The sequence below is a fragment of the Amblyomma mixtum genome, chromosome 8 (genome assembly GCF_055824585.1).
Source record: "Amblyomma mixtum isolate Tamu chromosome 8, ASM5582458v1, whole genome shotgun sequence".
Lineage (NCBI taxonomy): Eukaryota > Metazoa > Arthropoda > Arachnida > Ixodida > Ixodidae > Amblyomma > Amblyomma mixtum.
Genome location: NC_143019.1, coordinates 38,188,638 through 38,204,037, shown reverse-complemented (window position 1 = coordinate 38,204,037; position 15,400 = coordinate 38,188,638). Strand labels below are relative to the sequence as shown.

Genomic DNA, 15,400 nt, shown 5'->3' with positions numbered 1-15,400 from the left:
CAATGCCAAATTAAAATTATATATTTTTGTTTCCTCCGATATGGCACTGCTCCACTCTTACATCATGGTACTTTTTTCTCGATAATCTCATGACACGTGTTTCAGTCAGTAATTAATATACTGTCTCTTTAATGAGCACAGACCTCGATGTTTCATAAATGCTGCACTTACCTCCCAGTATCCAGCGACCTAGTACCAAGCACCCATTGCCAGTAACCCTGCGTTATTCCCAACACTGCTTCGTTATCAGATATGGCTGCTGGTGACTGAGTTCCAGTTGCTCTGGGAATGGGTATTCTAGCCAATATCGACTAGCAGTGCCAGAAAGGAGACAAATGCAAAACAAACCTGTTCATTTTGGCGAAAATGGTGGAGCGAGAGCTGACACGCTGCATGAGACACATTCACTCAAGGCGCAACGCTGACACAGTGCAAATGGTGAGAATTTTGTAGCCCTCCAATCTCCGAGATTAGACATGAAGGCATGCTGATGTCCTGCTGCATCCCAGTCTCCATGGGTCACACATGAAGTATTGCTGGTGTCCTGCTCCATAAGGTCGGTGGTCATGTCTTCATGCAGATGATGTTAAACTAGTCGCGAAACCTATGCCGGGTTTTCTATCAGTGACCTCACCACATTGCATACCTTGAGAGCCATCCCTAAGCTCATACCCATGACATTTGTTAGGTAGTCCTCAGTAAACATAAACAAACCTTCCCTGTCAGTTAGCTGTGCAGTGAATTCTTCGACGCATCCTGTGCAGCTTGGAATTTCCGCGATGTAGGGAATAGCCTCCGGAACCGTCCAGCCACGAGGGCTTTCAGACCAGCAACGCCAGATGCTCCAGCAGGTTTTCCACTTTCTCTTCGTCAACCATGTTCCACTGAGGATCATAGTCAGCAGTCGTGTTGTCCGGGATCCAGGCAGCAGGCGGGGTAGGGGTCCTGAAGCCAGTGTACTCCTGCGTAGAGTAAATATGCCGACTCTAGATCGAGAGCTCCACATTCTTGGAACTGCTGTCGCAGCCTTTATGGCGACACATCTTACACTCTAATCCCGGTAACCCTTAATATAGGTGCACACTTTCACAAATTTGTGCACCGATAATTTTCAGAGTTACAGCGTACCGCATACGTTTTACCAGTTACACTGTGCCTTTGAATTTGGTGTCGGCCATAAACTGGATGCAGGTTACGCTGTAACCCTCAGCGCTGCTCTCATTTTTGAGAAATTTAAAGGTTAAGCGGTAACCCTCAATCTTACCGTCAGCTGTGAATATTTGCAAGTTACGTCGCAACCTTCATCCTATCTTAGTACTTCACAGGTTACATGTCAACTCTCATTTTCTTCTTTCAATTTATGCATTCATGCACACTGCCGCCCTTGCGTTTCTCCTCCGAAACGCGGCTCGGTTCGAACATAAGACCTCTGGCTCAGTAGCCGAGGTCCCATGGAGGTTCGAACCACTATGGCGGGTTAATGTTTCAACAAATAAGTCTTCGACCCGTCCAAGTTGAAGATAACTGTACGGCGCAGTAGTAAAATGCGCGCTTCAATGTTAAGCCGCTGTTGTGCACATGTAAAAAGGAATAAATGGTATGAGGCACAATTTGTTTTATTGAACCACACTGCTTGAAAATAATATACATAGTGAGAACGGGCCAGACTTTGGCTCTGTAAAGATTACTAACAAACCTTCGCGGCAAGCTCCACAGCTTTACAATATCTTATTCAAAACAGTCAGGAACTTCCTCAGGTGCGCTGAAACAAGGCCCCTAGGAATAATTTCCCCCGGCAGCACTATTTTTTGCACCAGAAAATGAATTTGTGAAAAAGAAGAGGGATACTCCAAGTTCTTCACGTAATAGATGAGAAGACAAATAATTAATGCACGCTGCAGGCCACCTGAGCAGACTCTGATGACTTCGTTTAGGCTGCCAGCAAAAACAAACGTTCCGTCCGTGCAAGTGTAGATGTGAGGCGCCGTCACTTGCACTTCACCTGCCGGCAGTGCCGCCTAAAAAAAAATTACCGACAATTACGTTACTTCCTAATGCGAAATTTGAGCGCAGCAAATAAGCTGTTTCACCTTTTCGATAGATTGAGGCAAAGAAATCGAGCAACACATGTATGCGCTATCACAGAATTTTTTTTTTTTAGCAGACGGAGGACTTCCATCGGTCGTCTCGCTCATGGCTCAGAAAGAACTGGCAGATAATTTCGCAGTGGCGAACGGCAGCGGCAATTTCGGCTCGGGCGGTGCACATATACAGATCCGCCGCCACCGATCTGGCTCTCTGATTGCCACCGCACAGGGCGAACGGCAGCGGCAATTTCGGCTCGGGCGGTGCACATTGTGGGTTTCTAAGTGGACACAGGCCACCACCCACCGCGGGTTCGAGCTTCGCGCGAGCCAAGGGCCCCGATCAGCCGTCACCACACACACACTGGGACACCGATGCAGTGCACTCAGCCTCCGCTGGGAGGAGAGCGATTCGCCGCAAAGAAATAGGCCTCCAAGTTCACAAAGGAGACGTTTATTCACATCGTCCTCCAGCTGATACACACACACTCAATAGTCACCCCGTCCCGGGGGCGCGCGAGGAGCAAGGCTCCGCTGCGCGCACGAAGCGACTCGAGTAATGCGCACCGCTAGCACGCCGCTGCAGGAGAATGTCCCCGCGGCAGTGCTGTGATCTCTCTCTCGTGTCGACCGTTGGGCCGGTTGCGAGAGAGAGTGGGCATTCAACGCAAGGTACGCCTGTCAGAGGTCGCTGGACCCCGCTGGACAGGCTCGAGCCGCTGCAGGTCAGAGGACACGTGCGGGCGAGCTCGAGTAAGCACTGGTCCGAACGGCAAAGGCCGGCACGGACAAACAGTAACGTACGCACCTTACGCTGTCTCGGAGGGATCTCTCTCTCTGGGCCCCGCTCGGACGGTCGCGGGATGCGCGGCCGCCAAAACGGGTCCCGGATTCCCGCCAAAAGGCGCCAATGGCAAAGGCCCTTGGGGAGCCGGGGCGGAGCTGTGGCTAAATGACAGTGATTAGTCACCCAGCCGCCTCTCCACCGCCTGAGGCGGGAGCAAGGGAAAGAGGAGAAACAACGCGGGCGGCCGGCACAGCCGCGCAAAGGCGACGGCGGAAAGCCAGGATTCCCACAACATATACAGATCCGCCGCCACCGATCTGGCTCTCTGATTGCCACCGCACAGGGGTTGCATTGGAGGAGGAGCGAAGAAAGGAATTAAGTTCGAGCCGGCGCTTTGACAACCGGAGACTCGCAGGAAGAGGGGGGAGGGGGGCGGCGTGTACACCCAGCGGCAAACGATGGGGGCAGAAGCGCGCGCAGCAAGCGGACAACACGATAAAGGGAGGAGGGAAGAGATAGCAGCGACTGACTGATGCCGCTGACGCCGATAGTGAGTCAACACCAGCTGCGGATGAAAGGGGGGCGGAGCTGGTTACGAGGCCGACGCCGACGACAACGCCGACGACGACGCGAAACCCAGGAACGGACGCCAAAGAGCTGCGCTCTAAAAAAGTAAGAGGTACTTAACACAGAAGAGAGTTACCGGCTCCCATACGAAGCAGTTTAATGGTGCTCTAAGAGTCATGGTTGCGACATACAGGCGAGAATGATTTATCGTACACTCGTTTCACTGCTTCATCTCTGCTGTTATGCAGATTTTTAAAGGAGATTGGAAGCACAAGGTGCACATCAATTGCACAATTCTTCTTTAAATCTCATTCAGCAATCTAAACTTTAGCAAGGCTGTTGACGCACCCTCACGCCTTGAGGCAATGGAAATCACGGCGGCGACTTCGAACCAGCGAATAGACACTGGAAACACGCATTGTACGCCGGCCGGCATGATGAATGGAAAGCGCTGGACCAAGTAATGCATAGTAACGGCGCCTCGCGCCATGTGTTCGCCCGACATTACATTACCTACGGGATCGGATATTCCTTCACCGACTGTTCCTCCAACACAAATTAGTGCTCCATAGTGCAGCCTATCATAAAGACACCTGCAGAAGAAGGTTCTGCTACCGAAACATGAGGCTCAATTAAGTCGACATTGGGCTGGCAGCATTGCGCCATTCGTAGCATACACGATACTCGCAGTCAAAGGCGGCGCAGTCACTATGCCAAGTGTGAAAATAGAACAACAGGAATCCTGCACATGCGTTCCCTGTCGATCTGCTGAGCTGCCTTTCATCCGAAAGGATTACTCACGAAGTCGCACTTAGCGCACAATAATGCACGCAAGCAAAGCAAGAGATGCGCTACACACAGTTCTACTAAGGCGCTCAATTTCCCCCTTTGTTCATGTGCAAACAAGCTTGCTACAACAACATAAATAACCACCAGGTAAAAATCCACGTAAAGGTACTCACCGATCTCGTTCATCTTCCCGTGCGCTGCCGGGCAGTGTACGCAGTACTCGCACTTCAGTTTCGATTCCGGCAAAACCGTGCACTGCGGGCACTCGCAGTTATCTTCACTGCACCGCCCGCCAAACACGTCCGTGCTGCTGGCCGCCATCTTGACTTCTATCCCACCGTCCACTCGCGAAACGAGATGACGCATGATGATGATGATGATGATGTCCTCGGGCTGAATGGCACATACCCACGGCGGGGGATTGGCCAGGGTGCATAGCGGATACAAACGCACTCATGTACAGGGAATGGAGTATAATTAAATCTAAAATTTGGGACACAGAGCTAGAATTTGTACAGTACAAAAAATACGGAGAAAGAAAAGTTGTGAATTCACATTCTAGCAGAGGAATCTACCAGATGAAATTATATAATTGTGAATAGAATCGAACACTGGTTTCAGGGCATATCCCTTGGCGCTTGCCCCGAAGGATAAGAGAATCGGAATAGATAGAGGAAGCCCAAGCCGAGCGAGGGGGATCTCCAAGCAAATTCTACGGAGAGCAGCGAGCCGTCGGCAGGAGAGGAAAAAATGTTCTATAGACTCAATTTCGCCACAATACTCACAAAGGTTGGATATCGAAAGCCCCGATCGGCATAAATAAAGATTTAGCCGCGGTATCCTGCAGCGCAAAAGGGTCATGGACACCTCACATTGCCTCGAACTGCACATCCGCACACTCCAAGGAAATGCCAGGTGTTGAAAATCCGCTGCAGCGAAGAGAGGCTCATGGCTCAAGGTGTGGAAACGCTGGAATCGCTGAAAGCGTGCTAGAGTCAAGTAAATAGTATTTGGGACGAAAGGGACAATAGGACCATCAAGGGCAGACTTTGCTAAAAAATCAGCCCTCTCATTAGAAACAATGCCACAGTGCCCAGGGACCCAGTGAAAGCGAACTTCTGAAACATGTGGAGGAATAAAAAATTGAAGGGAACGGCTCATAGGAGTATCACTCGAGGTTTCGAGCGCTGCCAAAACAGAAAGGTTGTCTGAGAGTATAATAACCCGAGTGATACTGCAGGGAATCCTTATTAAGGCCAACTCAATGACCAGAAACTCAGCTACAAAAATAGGGGTATAGTCAGGGTCCCGAAATGAGTAGCTCCAATCAAGAGCCCTTGAGTAAATACCAATAGCGGCCTTTTCATTTTGCTGGGAGGCATCTGTATAGACGGCAATATGGTTAGGAAAATTGTCTAGGTACTCCTCTATGAGCCCATTTAACATATTGGCGGGCAGGTTCTTAGCATTCCTTGGGAGGGTGTTGTCAAAGAAGACCGCCGTGTCAGCCCGCCTATGGTTGACCAGTACTAAAGATCTCACTGATACAGAAATATTTGACAGCAGGGAGTTAGTGAACACCACCTGAGGGAGCTTATACCGAGGCCAGGGAGTACCAAAGAAGAGAGTTGGGTTCGTTGTAAATATAGGGTTAGCCAATCCAGGAACAGGCTCCAAAGACCTTAAAAATGTCCGCACAGTGATAAGCTCAAACCGGGAATTGAGATCAGGTATCCGCGCCTCCAAGTACAACACAGCATTAGCTACTGATTTAGGCAGACCTAAGCAAAGGCGCAGAGAGCGTCGCTCCATAACAAACAGGGGTTCACGCTTGTACTTTGGGCACCCAGAAAAGAGAACGGAGCCGAATTCAAGGATTGGCCGTACATAGGTCTTATAAAGAAGTAGTAGAGTGTCTCGTCGCATACTGAATTTTTTGTTGCTGATCCTCACCAACCGGCCGAGGGCACGCTCACCCTTAAGCGCAATGCTTCTAATGTGTGGCCGCCAGTCTAAATGCGGGTCATATATTATACCCAAGTATTTTGTTGAATCAACTTGCGGGATGAGGATAGAGTGATACGACAGAGAGATGTAAAGAGGGGTTGCTTGTGGGAAAACAAGGACGGCACACTTGTTCACATTTAAAGTTAACTTTATGCTGTCTAGCCAAACTTCCAGAGCATTTAAATACTCTTGCAGTAATTGGTACAGGATATGGATGTCTTTGGCAGAAGCGAAAAAAGCAATATCATCCGCATACACGTAAACTTTGACGGCAGTGTGAATAGGGATATCACGCATTAGTATGTTAAACAATAACGGTGAAAGAACGGAGCCTTGTGGGACACCTCTAGACTGGGCGTATGTTGTAGAAGTTAACGTACCCTTAGAACAAAAGAACGCTCTATTCTTTAAGAACTCTCCTATCCACGCAAATAGGTACAAAGGAGGTTGTACATTAGCCAGTTTATGAAGCAAAATGCTGTGTTCAACGCTGTCGTAAGCCTTTGCAATATCTAAAGTAACCAGAGCTGATACCTCATTTTGCCTCATAGCAACCTTAATACGGCTCTCCAAGTCTATGTGCGCGGTCCAAATCGAACACCCCCGGCGAAAGCCAATCTGAGCCTCGCTAAAACCTTGAAGACTCAGAATATGACTCGTGAGGCGGCTGAAGACTACCCGCTCCACAAGCTTAACCAAATTTGATGTGAGAGCAATCGGCCGAATATTGTCGAGATCAAAACCCTTCCCCTGCTCTTTCAGCAGTAAAATAATTTTCGCTGTTTTCCAATTTTGTGGAATCCAGGCTTTTTCCAAAGACCAGTTCACAATCTGCAAGAGGTACGGGGCAAAATCTTGCATTAGGATTTTAAGCATGCCAACGGTTACTCCGTCAATCCCAGGGGCAGCAGATTGCAGGCAATTAACTACGGACGCTAAATCCGATACAGATACCTTAGTGAAGTCTCCACCCAAATGAAACGGTGTTGATGGAAAGGTAGTGCGAGCTCGAAAACGCACAGCAAGGCCTTGAGCTATGGACTCTAGTATATCTTTTTCGTCCCGAGGTGGCAATACTGTGGACTGAGAGATGTGAGAAGAAGGCAGCACATGAGTACGTTCCATGAATCTATAAAGAGACTTCCGGTTGACAGGATTAGACAGATAGGTGTTCAGGCTGGCATTGTACTCATCCTTAGCCTTAGATATTGTTCTTTTAAAAGAGGCTGCGAAGAATTTGTAATTTATCCAGTTCTTTGGGCACTGGTTGTGCGTTATACTCTTCCATGCAGCTTTCCTTCGACGATAGGCTTTTTCGCAGTCGTCATTCCACAAACTGGAAGGAGTCTTATTTACAACGCCTGACCGGACTGTAAAGACTGCTCGCCGAGAGGCGTCTAACACTGAATTTAATACCAGAGGGCCCCCGTCAGATTTATCGGAGGGGGAAACAGACGACAGGGCCTCACCTAGGAGGTTCTTGAACAGTGTAGTATTTATAAATTTTTTTGGCGAACCAGTCGCCCTGACTGGACTGCACACAATAGTGAAAGTGATTGGGGAGTGGTCACTGGACGTACCGCAGTCAACTGTACACCACGAAGATACCGCTGTACCATTAACTGCTAGCGTTAAATCAATAGCTGATCGAGAATTAGCCCTCATGTAAGTTATGGCGCGACTCTTGTAACAGCACACGCCGTTTGCTGACATCCAAGACCAAAGTAATTTCCCGCTAAAGTCTGATCTGAAACCCCAAATTACATGATGAGAATTGAAGTCCCCAGTTAGAACTACTCGTCTGCTGATGCGCAGTAACGCATCGAGCTCATCCGTCCTACGGACTCCTGCGGGGAAGTAGATATTTGCCACCGTAACAGGGGCGCACTGCGGAATAATGATTTCAACTGCAAGTATCTCACAATCAGGTCTCATAATTTTGTGAGGCACTTTAGCACGATGATACAGTTTCGTTGAAATCAATGTTAGTAAGCCCCCACCCCTGACGTTTGGGCGATCATTTCTAAAAACGGAGAAATTTTTCATTGCAAATGGGCGATTAGGATTGAGCCACGACTCCTGTATTAAAATAATGTCTGGACTATGTTTTAGTATAAGCTGCTGTAAATCGGGGAAAGAAGATGATATAGAGCGACAATTCCACTGTAGAACAGATATTCCCGCCATGATTATTGCTTTAAAAACGTAGCCGCAACAGCCTCTTTCAACACATCTGTTTTCTTTGAAATTCCAGGCGAACTTTTCTTAGTCTTACCATGATGATGGTCAGATTTCGATGGAGAAGAGGAAGCACGACGCTTCTGAGATGGAGTAGTCATTTCAACATCTGACTCACAAGCGTTAGAGAGGGGGACTTGGTCAGAGTCATTTACATCCACGGACGTGGAGGTAGAAGGGGTGGTGGGCTGAATAGCAGCAGTGGCAGAGGAGGAAGGACAGGTAGACGAGTTGAGGTTACTTAAAGCCGATGGAGCAGCCTGCGCGGAAATGACCTGGGACAAGGCGTCACTGAACGTACTGATCATGCGGTCAAGTACGCCAGCAACAGCCTTCTCCACCGCAGCAACAACGGACTTAGTTAAGGCTGCCTCCACATCAGCAGTAGCCGTGCGGGCAATACTTACGTATGAGCACTGCCGTCTGTCAAGGCGGGCGTATGCATCAGCGCGCGAGCACCTGCCACGCTGAATAATGTCCAAGACGTTCTGCTCATCGGCACGCTTGGGGCAGGTGGGGTCGTCAGCTGTGTGATCAGAGTGGCAAAGACAGCAGCTAAGCGACTCAGAAGTGCAAATATCGTGTGCATGATCACCGCCACAAACGCGACAGCGCCTTGCGGACTTGCAAGATTTGGCACTGTGACCGAACCGCCAGAAATTCTTACACTGTAAAGGACGGGGCTGCAGTGGGTCTACACGGTACACAATAGGCCAAACTTTGATCGCCAAAGATGACGCATCTTTGGCGAGCGCCTTCGCAGTTATTCTCCTCCTCTTTCTCCTCCTCTCTCTGAGAGCTGCGCACGCGGCCCGCGCCAACCGTGCTGCCGCAAGCGAAAGGCGGACAGAGTAGCGAAGCTCCCACGAAGAGGCTACGCACAGAAGTGAGAACGAACTCTTGCGCCGTCACGTGGACTCTTGAGTGCGCGCGTGCCTGCTCGGTATAGCCCCGCGCTTGACAGCTCCAATGCCCGCATGGTGTCGAAATTGATGTCATCCGTGCCGCTGGCATCTTTTCGCTACCTCGGGCCTTTCTTTAAGAAGCTGAGATCCAATCCTCTCCGCATTCTATGGACGTAACATGCAAGAAGTCCAATCCAACATTTCCAATCCTTGTTAAAGGGCCTAATTGAACGATATTTAACCTTCGAATAACACAACTACTTTATGCTTCCTTGCTAAAAATCATGCACCGAGCTTATGTCGCTGGAATTATCATTTAAAACGTGCCATAACACGACGCGCAGGATAAGCTTCTACTTCATTCCGCATATACGATGCACATGCTAACACGCTTTTTGCTTTGCAGCGGTGCGCACAAAAGAATACTCGTTTCGCGGGCTCCGCAATGCAAATGCAAGTGGTAAAAGATGGCGGCAGCGAGAAAACAGCCGACCCGGCTTCCCCGCTTTCCGTCTTGTCGGGAGGCGTCGCATGGCGGGAAAAGCACGCAGTGGCCTTGAAAAAGAAACAATTTTTTTTTTTTCGTTTCAACGGGATCGCCGCGCCGATTATAGGTTACCGTAATCTGAGAGGTGCGTTTTATCGGTTACAAAACCAAAAAAAAAAAAACTGGTTTTGGGCATTTTTTTCTATGGGTTACAAGGCAGCTCCTTCAGCAGTAACTTATAAAACGCACCTCTTGAGTCGTTGTAACCTATGCATCGGTCAAGAATAATCAAAACATCAAGAACACTCGACCTGTAACGCTTATTTTAGACGCATTTATTGTGTGTAACTCCTATATAGGTAGCTTTATGGGTTACTGGGATTAGAGTGTAGTAGCCAAATTATAGTGGCAATGTATTCTAGACACAATGAACAAATATTACTGTGCAGACCAAATACAGCGCGTACTCAATAGTGTTCTCCAAATTATAGTACCAGTATAATGTAAGCACTTTGAACAAATTTTACTACACACAAAATGCTGAGCGTACTCAGCAGCGTCCTGCCCCGCCGCGGTGGCTCAGTGGTTACGGCGCTCAGCTGCTGGCCCGAATGACGCGGGTTCGATCCCGGCCGCGGCGGCTGAATTTCGATGGAGGCGAAATTCTAGAGGCCTGTGTGCTGTGCGATGTCAGTGCACGCTAAAGAACCCCAGGTGGTCGCAATTTCCGGAGCCCTTCACTACGGCATCCCCCATAGCCTGAGTCGCTTTGGGACGTTGAACCCCATAAAACCAAATCATAAACCAATCAGCAGCGTCCTGCTCCGTTGATGTGATCACGTTATCTAACTATTTCCGTGATAGCAGGACTGCGACGCTTTTAAGTCCTCAAATAGGTAAAAAATATTCTCCTTAATAATACTTAACTGGGAACGCGGGCAGAAAATTTTTTACTGGGGAGGAGCGGAGAATTAATTTTTACGTAGACATGGTGCCTGCGTGACTATTTTTGCCGCTGCCCGTCGCGTACCCTTGACGCCGTCACTGATTTTCAACGCTTGTTGAGCCTCGTTTTGAGCAAGCATCGCAGGAGTTAACTAACACGACTTCCCCTCAGCGTTTTGCCACCCTTCTTCCTGGAGCACAGCCAGTAATTTTTTCTAGGGCTATCTGTTGTTGTTTTTTTTTTTTCAATACATAATGACATGACCATCGACCCGCAAGCGCTAGATTGATTTGTGATTTTGTGACTTGTGATTTTTTTTTCCTTCCAAGAACGCTTGCAACATCGAATGGCGATTCATTTCCGCCACCTGCATAGAGGCGATTACAAACCCCGCCAGCCCAGGAGAAATAAGCCGGGTGCCACTTCCAAACCTGTCTTTCAGCTTAAAATAAATAGAATTTGCACATGGCATGCTTACACGGAGAAAAATTTGGGATTTACGTTTCTCAGCTCGAGCAGAATACGCCAACGCTTTTTCGAGGTGGTGACCCTGCTAAAAACAATCGCCGCGAGAGGCGTCAATCGTCGAAAGCACGTTGTGGGCATTTAAAGCACTGCATCCAAAGCAAAACTGTCGCAAAAGTAGGCCCTCACAGCATACATGTATATTTAGCCGGGGTATGTTGCGTATTTAGCGAATGGAACATATGTGATCGTGCCCGGTGGCCAAAGAGTTGCGAAGTCATCTGACCAATGGTCGTCCTATTTAGTTTCATTAGCATGGTATGCAAACCATTTCCTATTAAGGAAGTAGGCTGCTAGCCAAGTGTGATGGACATTGAGAGGATTCCGAGACGTGTCCAATGATAAATCATCGGCCACTGCAGTGTCCCCTGCGCTTCCTGCGGGAGAGGAATCAACGCTGGTTCACAGGGCTTTCGCTTGTACCCCACTAATGGATGAAATAGCATGCACTTCTTTCCATCTGTTCTTCCGAAGCGTACAACTAGTCGAATATTCTTGAGAAATTGGAAGGCCCAGCATCAGGTTTGAAGTGCTCTCGTTTCAATGATGTTTTCCGAGGGTCCTCAACAGTGTGAGACTTGTCCTGCAGCCGACGTTGACGAAATGGTCCGAGCAAAGAAAGTAGTTTTCCGAAAGTGTCTTATGTCGATCGAGATAGCTGTGCCGCACTGACCCATGCCCTCTAGAGATTGCTGTCCTTTCGAAAGGGTATCACAGCTCGTCAGCGCCACACACGATGTGTTACACGGTGGAGGCACACTCTAACTTTTGCAACAATTTTTATCCGAGCAAATACCCCCTGCGTCCTGTTTCGCCGGTCACAAAACTACATATTGCAATGCAGCAGATTGAAGTGGCCAGCTACCATATAGTACACCAGGTGACTGTGCTATCCGTGCTTCCGCTACTTGAAGGACGCATCGATGCAGCTGCAGCAGGGGCGCGCCGTAGGTGACACCGGGCTAACCGCGTGCTGTGAAAAAGTGTGACGTCATGGCTGCCAAGAGGCTGCTGTGTCAAGCCCCCCTAATGAACTTGCGCAGGTCACGACTGTATGCAAAAGCGGCGTTGGATGACTGAAGGTGCTGGACGCGTTCTCCAAGTGCGGCTTCGGACGGCACAGAGCTCACCGTCGATGAGGACAGGCACACGGTGAGCAGCTCACTCATTTCAGCCCGCGCGAGAATGCCGCACCCACAGCTATACGGTCTGTAGACGAAGCACGAGCACGTACAGTCGGACGAGTAAAAGCAGGACAGCGTAGAGTGAAATTTTAGTGCGAAACACCGACTAAAAAATTTGGCTGTGGCTTAGCTAAGGTTAAGCCTGGATATCTCAAAGCGAAAAGCTCTCGCTGCTTTTCAGCCAACTCCCAAGCTACCACTTCTGGATCGGTGTTGATGATGATGACGATGTCCTCAGGCTTAATGGCACATACCCATGGCGGGGGATTGGCCAGGGTGTTTCTGTGCCGTCCGACTGTTGCCTTTTCTTCTCCTTCTATGGCGAGTGTCTGCGCCTGTTCTATGGGGAAGCGCGCCTTATGTACCCCTCCTTTCAAATGCGCACTGCGCACGGATGTGGCGAAAGGTCAAACGCTAAACAGAGCGTATTTCTCTTTGACCAAAAATGCCCTACATGAGGCACACACCCTACCCACGGTTTCACTCAACTTTGTACCAAAATCTATGTCCAACCATAATTGACCAAGCCAAACACGATGGCGACCTCCAAATTTGAATTGAGGCATTTCCAAAGTATGACCCGGGCCACACCCGAAATTTGACCTTAGCCTATTGGGACCAAAGAATACTTGGTATAGGCAAAAACTAGAGCTTTCGCACTAGTAGGTTTAACCAAGTTAAAACCCTGACATCTTTTCTTGGATGCGTTTAGTATGCGCTCCCCGTACTGTCACACTTGTGTTGTAACCATATGTTTATGAACTTTCACAAGGCAACCATTTTTGGTGTATTAATGATGGACCAATCATGCTCTTCAGTGTGATTTTTGCAATGGAATGACTAATTTTCACAAAACTACCTGGGGCAGAGAGACGACGACAGAACGAGCGTTTTCTCTCAAGTGCTACTTATAGTATACAAGCCACGAAGCTATCCAAACTTGCATTACTGAAAAGACGCGCCGACGCAGCTGCAGTAGGGGCTCGCCGTTGCTCGCACCGCGCTAGCCATGTGCTCTGGAAAAGTGTGACATCAGGGTTGCTGTTTGAAGACCCCGTAACGAATTTGCGCAGGACACGACTGTTTACGAGCGCGGCGTTGGATGCCTGGAGGTGCTGGACGTGTTCTCCACGTAGCTCGAAGTGCAGCTTCGGATGGCAGAGCTCACCGAAGACAAGCACACGGTGAGCACATCATTCATTTCAGGCCGCGCAAGAATGCAGCACAGTTTACTGAATGGTCTGTAGACGAAGCACAAACTCTGACAGTGGGGCGAGTAGCAACAGGACTGCGGAAAGCGCAGTTTTTTTATATGTCTTTAGTATGTGCTTCTCATGCATACAGCGATAGCGGTGTTGCAGCCGTGATATATATGAAGTATCACAAGGAAACCTGTTTTTGGTATACTGAGAGAGCAATCATGCTTGTGTGTGATTCTTGAAGTGAAGCGATAACCTTGACAGGAAGGCCTGAAGCAGAGAGACGACAAACAGAACGAGCGATTACTTTCAACCGTTTTATTTTTTTGGCGGGAAAAGCTTTTCTAGGAATGGCGGAGGGTGGGCACACACAGCTATGCCTGTGCTGTCTTGGTGAGCTTGACGGATAGGCTGCTCACATAGTCATCCGTCAGTGCATGTCAGTAGGACACGAACGAAGATATACGTCGTCCAGAAAGCGTACCCCCCCCCCCCTAAGAGGCCATTCACAACCAACAGGCTCATCTCCACCGTCACTTACACCATATACCACTCACCAAGGAGTCGAAAAATACATTCAGACAGAAGAATTCCACACCAAACGCAGTTACGCAGGAACAAGCAACCTGTACATTAAAGGGGTCATTTATGATCTCCCAACAAATCGTGGCGTTCTAGCCACGACCGTTGTTATGCATACTTAAAAAAAGAAGCAGGGCTCTACGTGGGCATTTTAGCTAAAAATTGCAATTTGAAGTTGACTCTAAGCCCCTCCCCCGACAGCGCCGCCGTCTGGTGAAAAACCGATGCAAAATCACCTTGACACATTACAGTTAAGCCGCCGAGATCGGCAGTAGACAGAAAAGGGAAGGACACGGACCTCTGTTGCATTTGTCCCCCTGCCGTCACTCCCTCCCCCCCCCCCCCCCCCTTTACCCTCAGCACTCCTATCCCGAACAGCGAGCCACCCATCCCCTACGCTCGTTACGAGGAGTGCGCAGTTCACTCGTTCAGTTGAGAGAAAGCACGTGAGCGTTGGTTCACGGCGTCATGAATCGCGCCATGAAAGCACCCAGAGGCTTTCCTCTTCCTTGTTCTCTTTGTGATTGCGAGAATCGTCTCGCTACCTTGATCTACAAAAAGGGCACTGACATCAACCGAACTCTACAAGACATATGCACTGCGAAAACAATTCTATCGATTGGGACGGAATCACTTGTCCTGGGCCCCCTCGGCCTAATCCGAACCTCGACAAGGACAACACCCTTGATGAAGTCGAACGATCACTGATTACCATACGCCGCCCAACAACCCCCGGACCAGACCACATGACACACAGGGTCCTCCGCAACCTTGACGACACCTCACTTTAGGAACTGATGGAGCGCTGCCCTCCACCTGGAAACATGCACACATCACTTTTATTCCCAAACCCAGCAAGGCAGTCATCCTCCGAAACCTTTGCCCTGTCTTCCTCATCAGTTGCGTGAAAAAACTGTTTGAACATGTTTTCCAGCCAGCACTATACCATCCGTCCCCATCCAGCTCAGGTATGTTGGTGAGTTGTTTAGCCAGGAACTGCACCTTGTGGAGTGTTCTGGATTGGGAGGGTTAATAAAGGTGACACTCCACAAGGTGCAGTTCTCTGCTCCCTCCTACTGAAAATAGCGTTAGCCCACTAT

The 15,400-nt window shown here is 49.1% G+C and overlaps 1 protein-coding gene across 1 annotated transcript in view; it reads right to left on the bottom strand.

The window, feature by feature from the left end:
• Nucleotides 1-326: 326 nt before the first annotated feature.
• LOC149332130 (uncharacterized) overlaps nucleotides 327-15,400 on the bottom strand; it is a 75,660-nt gene continuing 60,586 nt past the window's right edge. Inside the window, exon 3 of the mRNA XM_089557082.1 lies at nucleotides 327-962. Coding sequence (XP_089413208.1) covers nucleotides 822-962 — 141 coding nt within the window. The 3' untranslated portion in view covers nucleotides 327-821. The remainder of the gene's footprint in view (nucleotides 963-15,400) is intronic.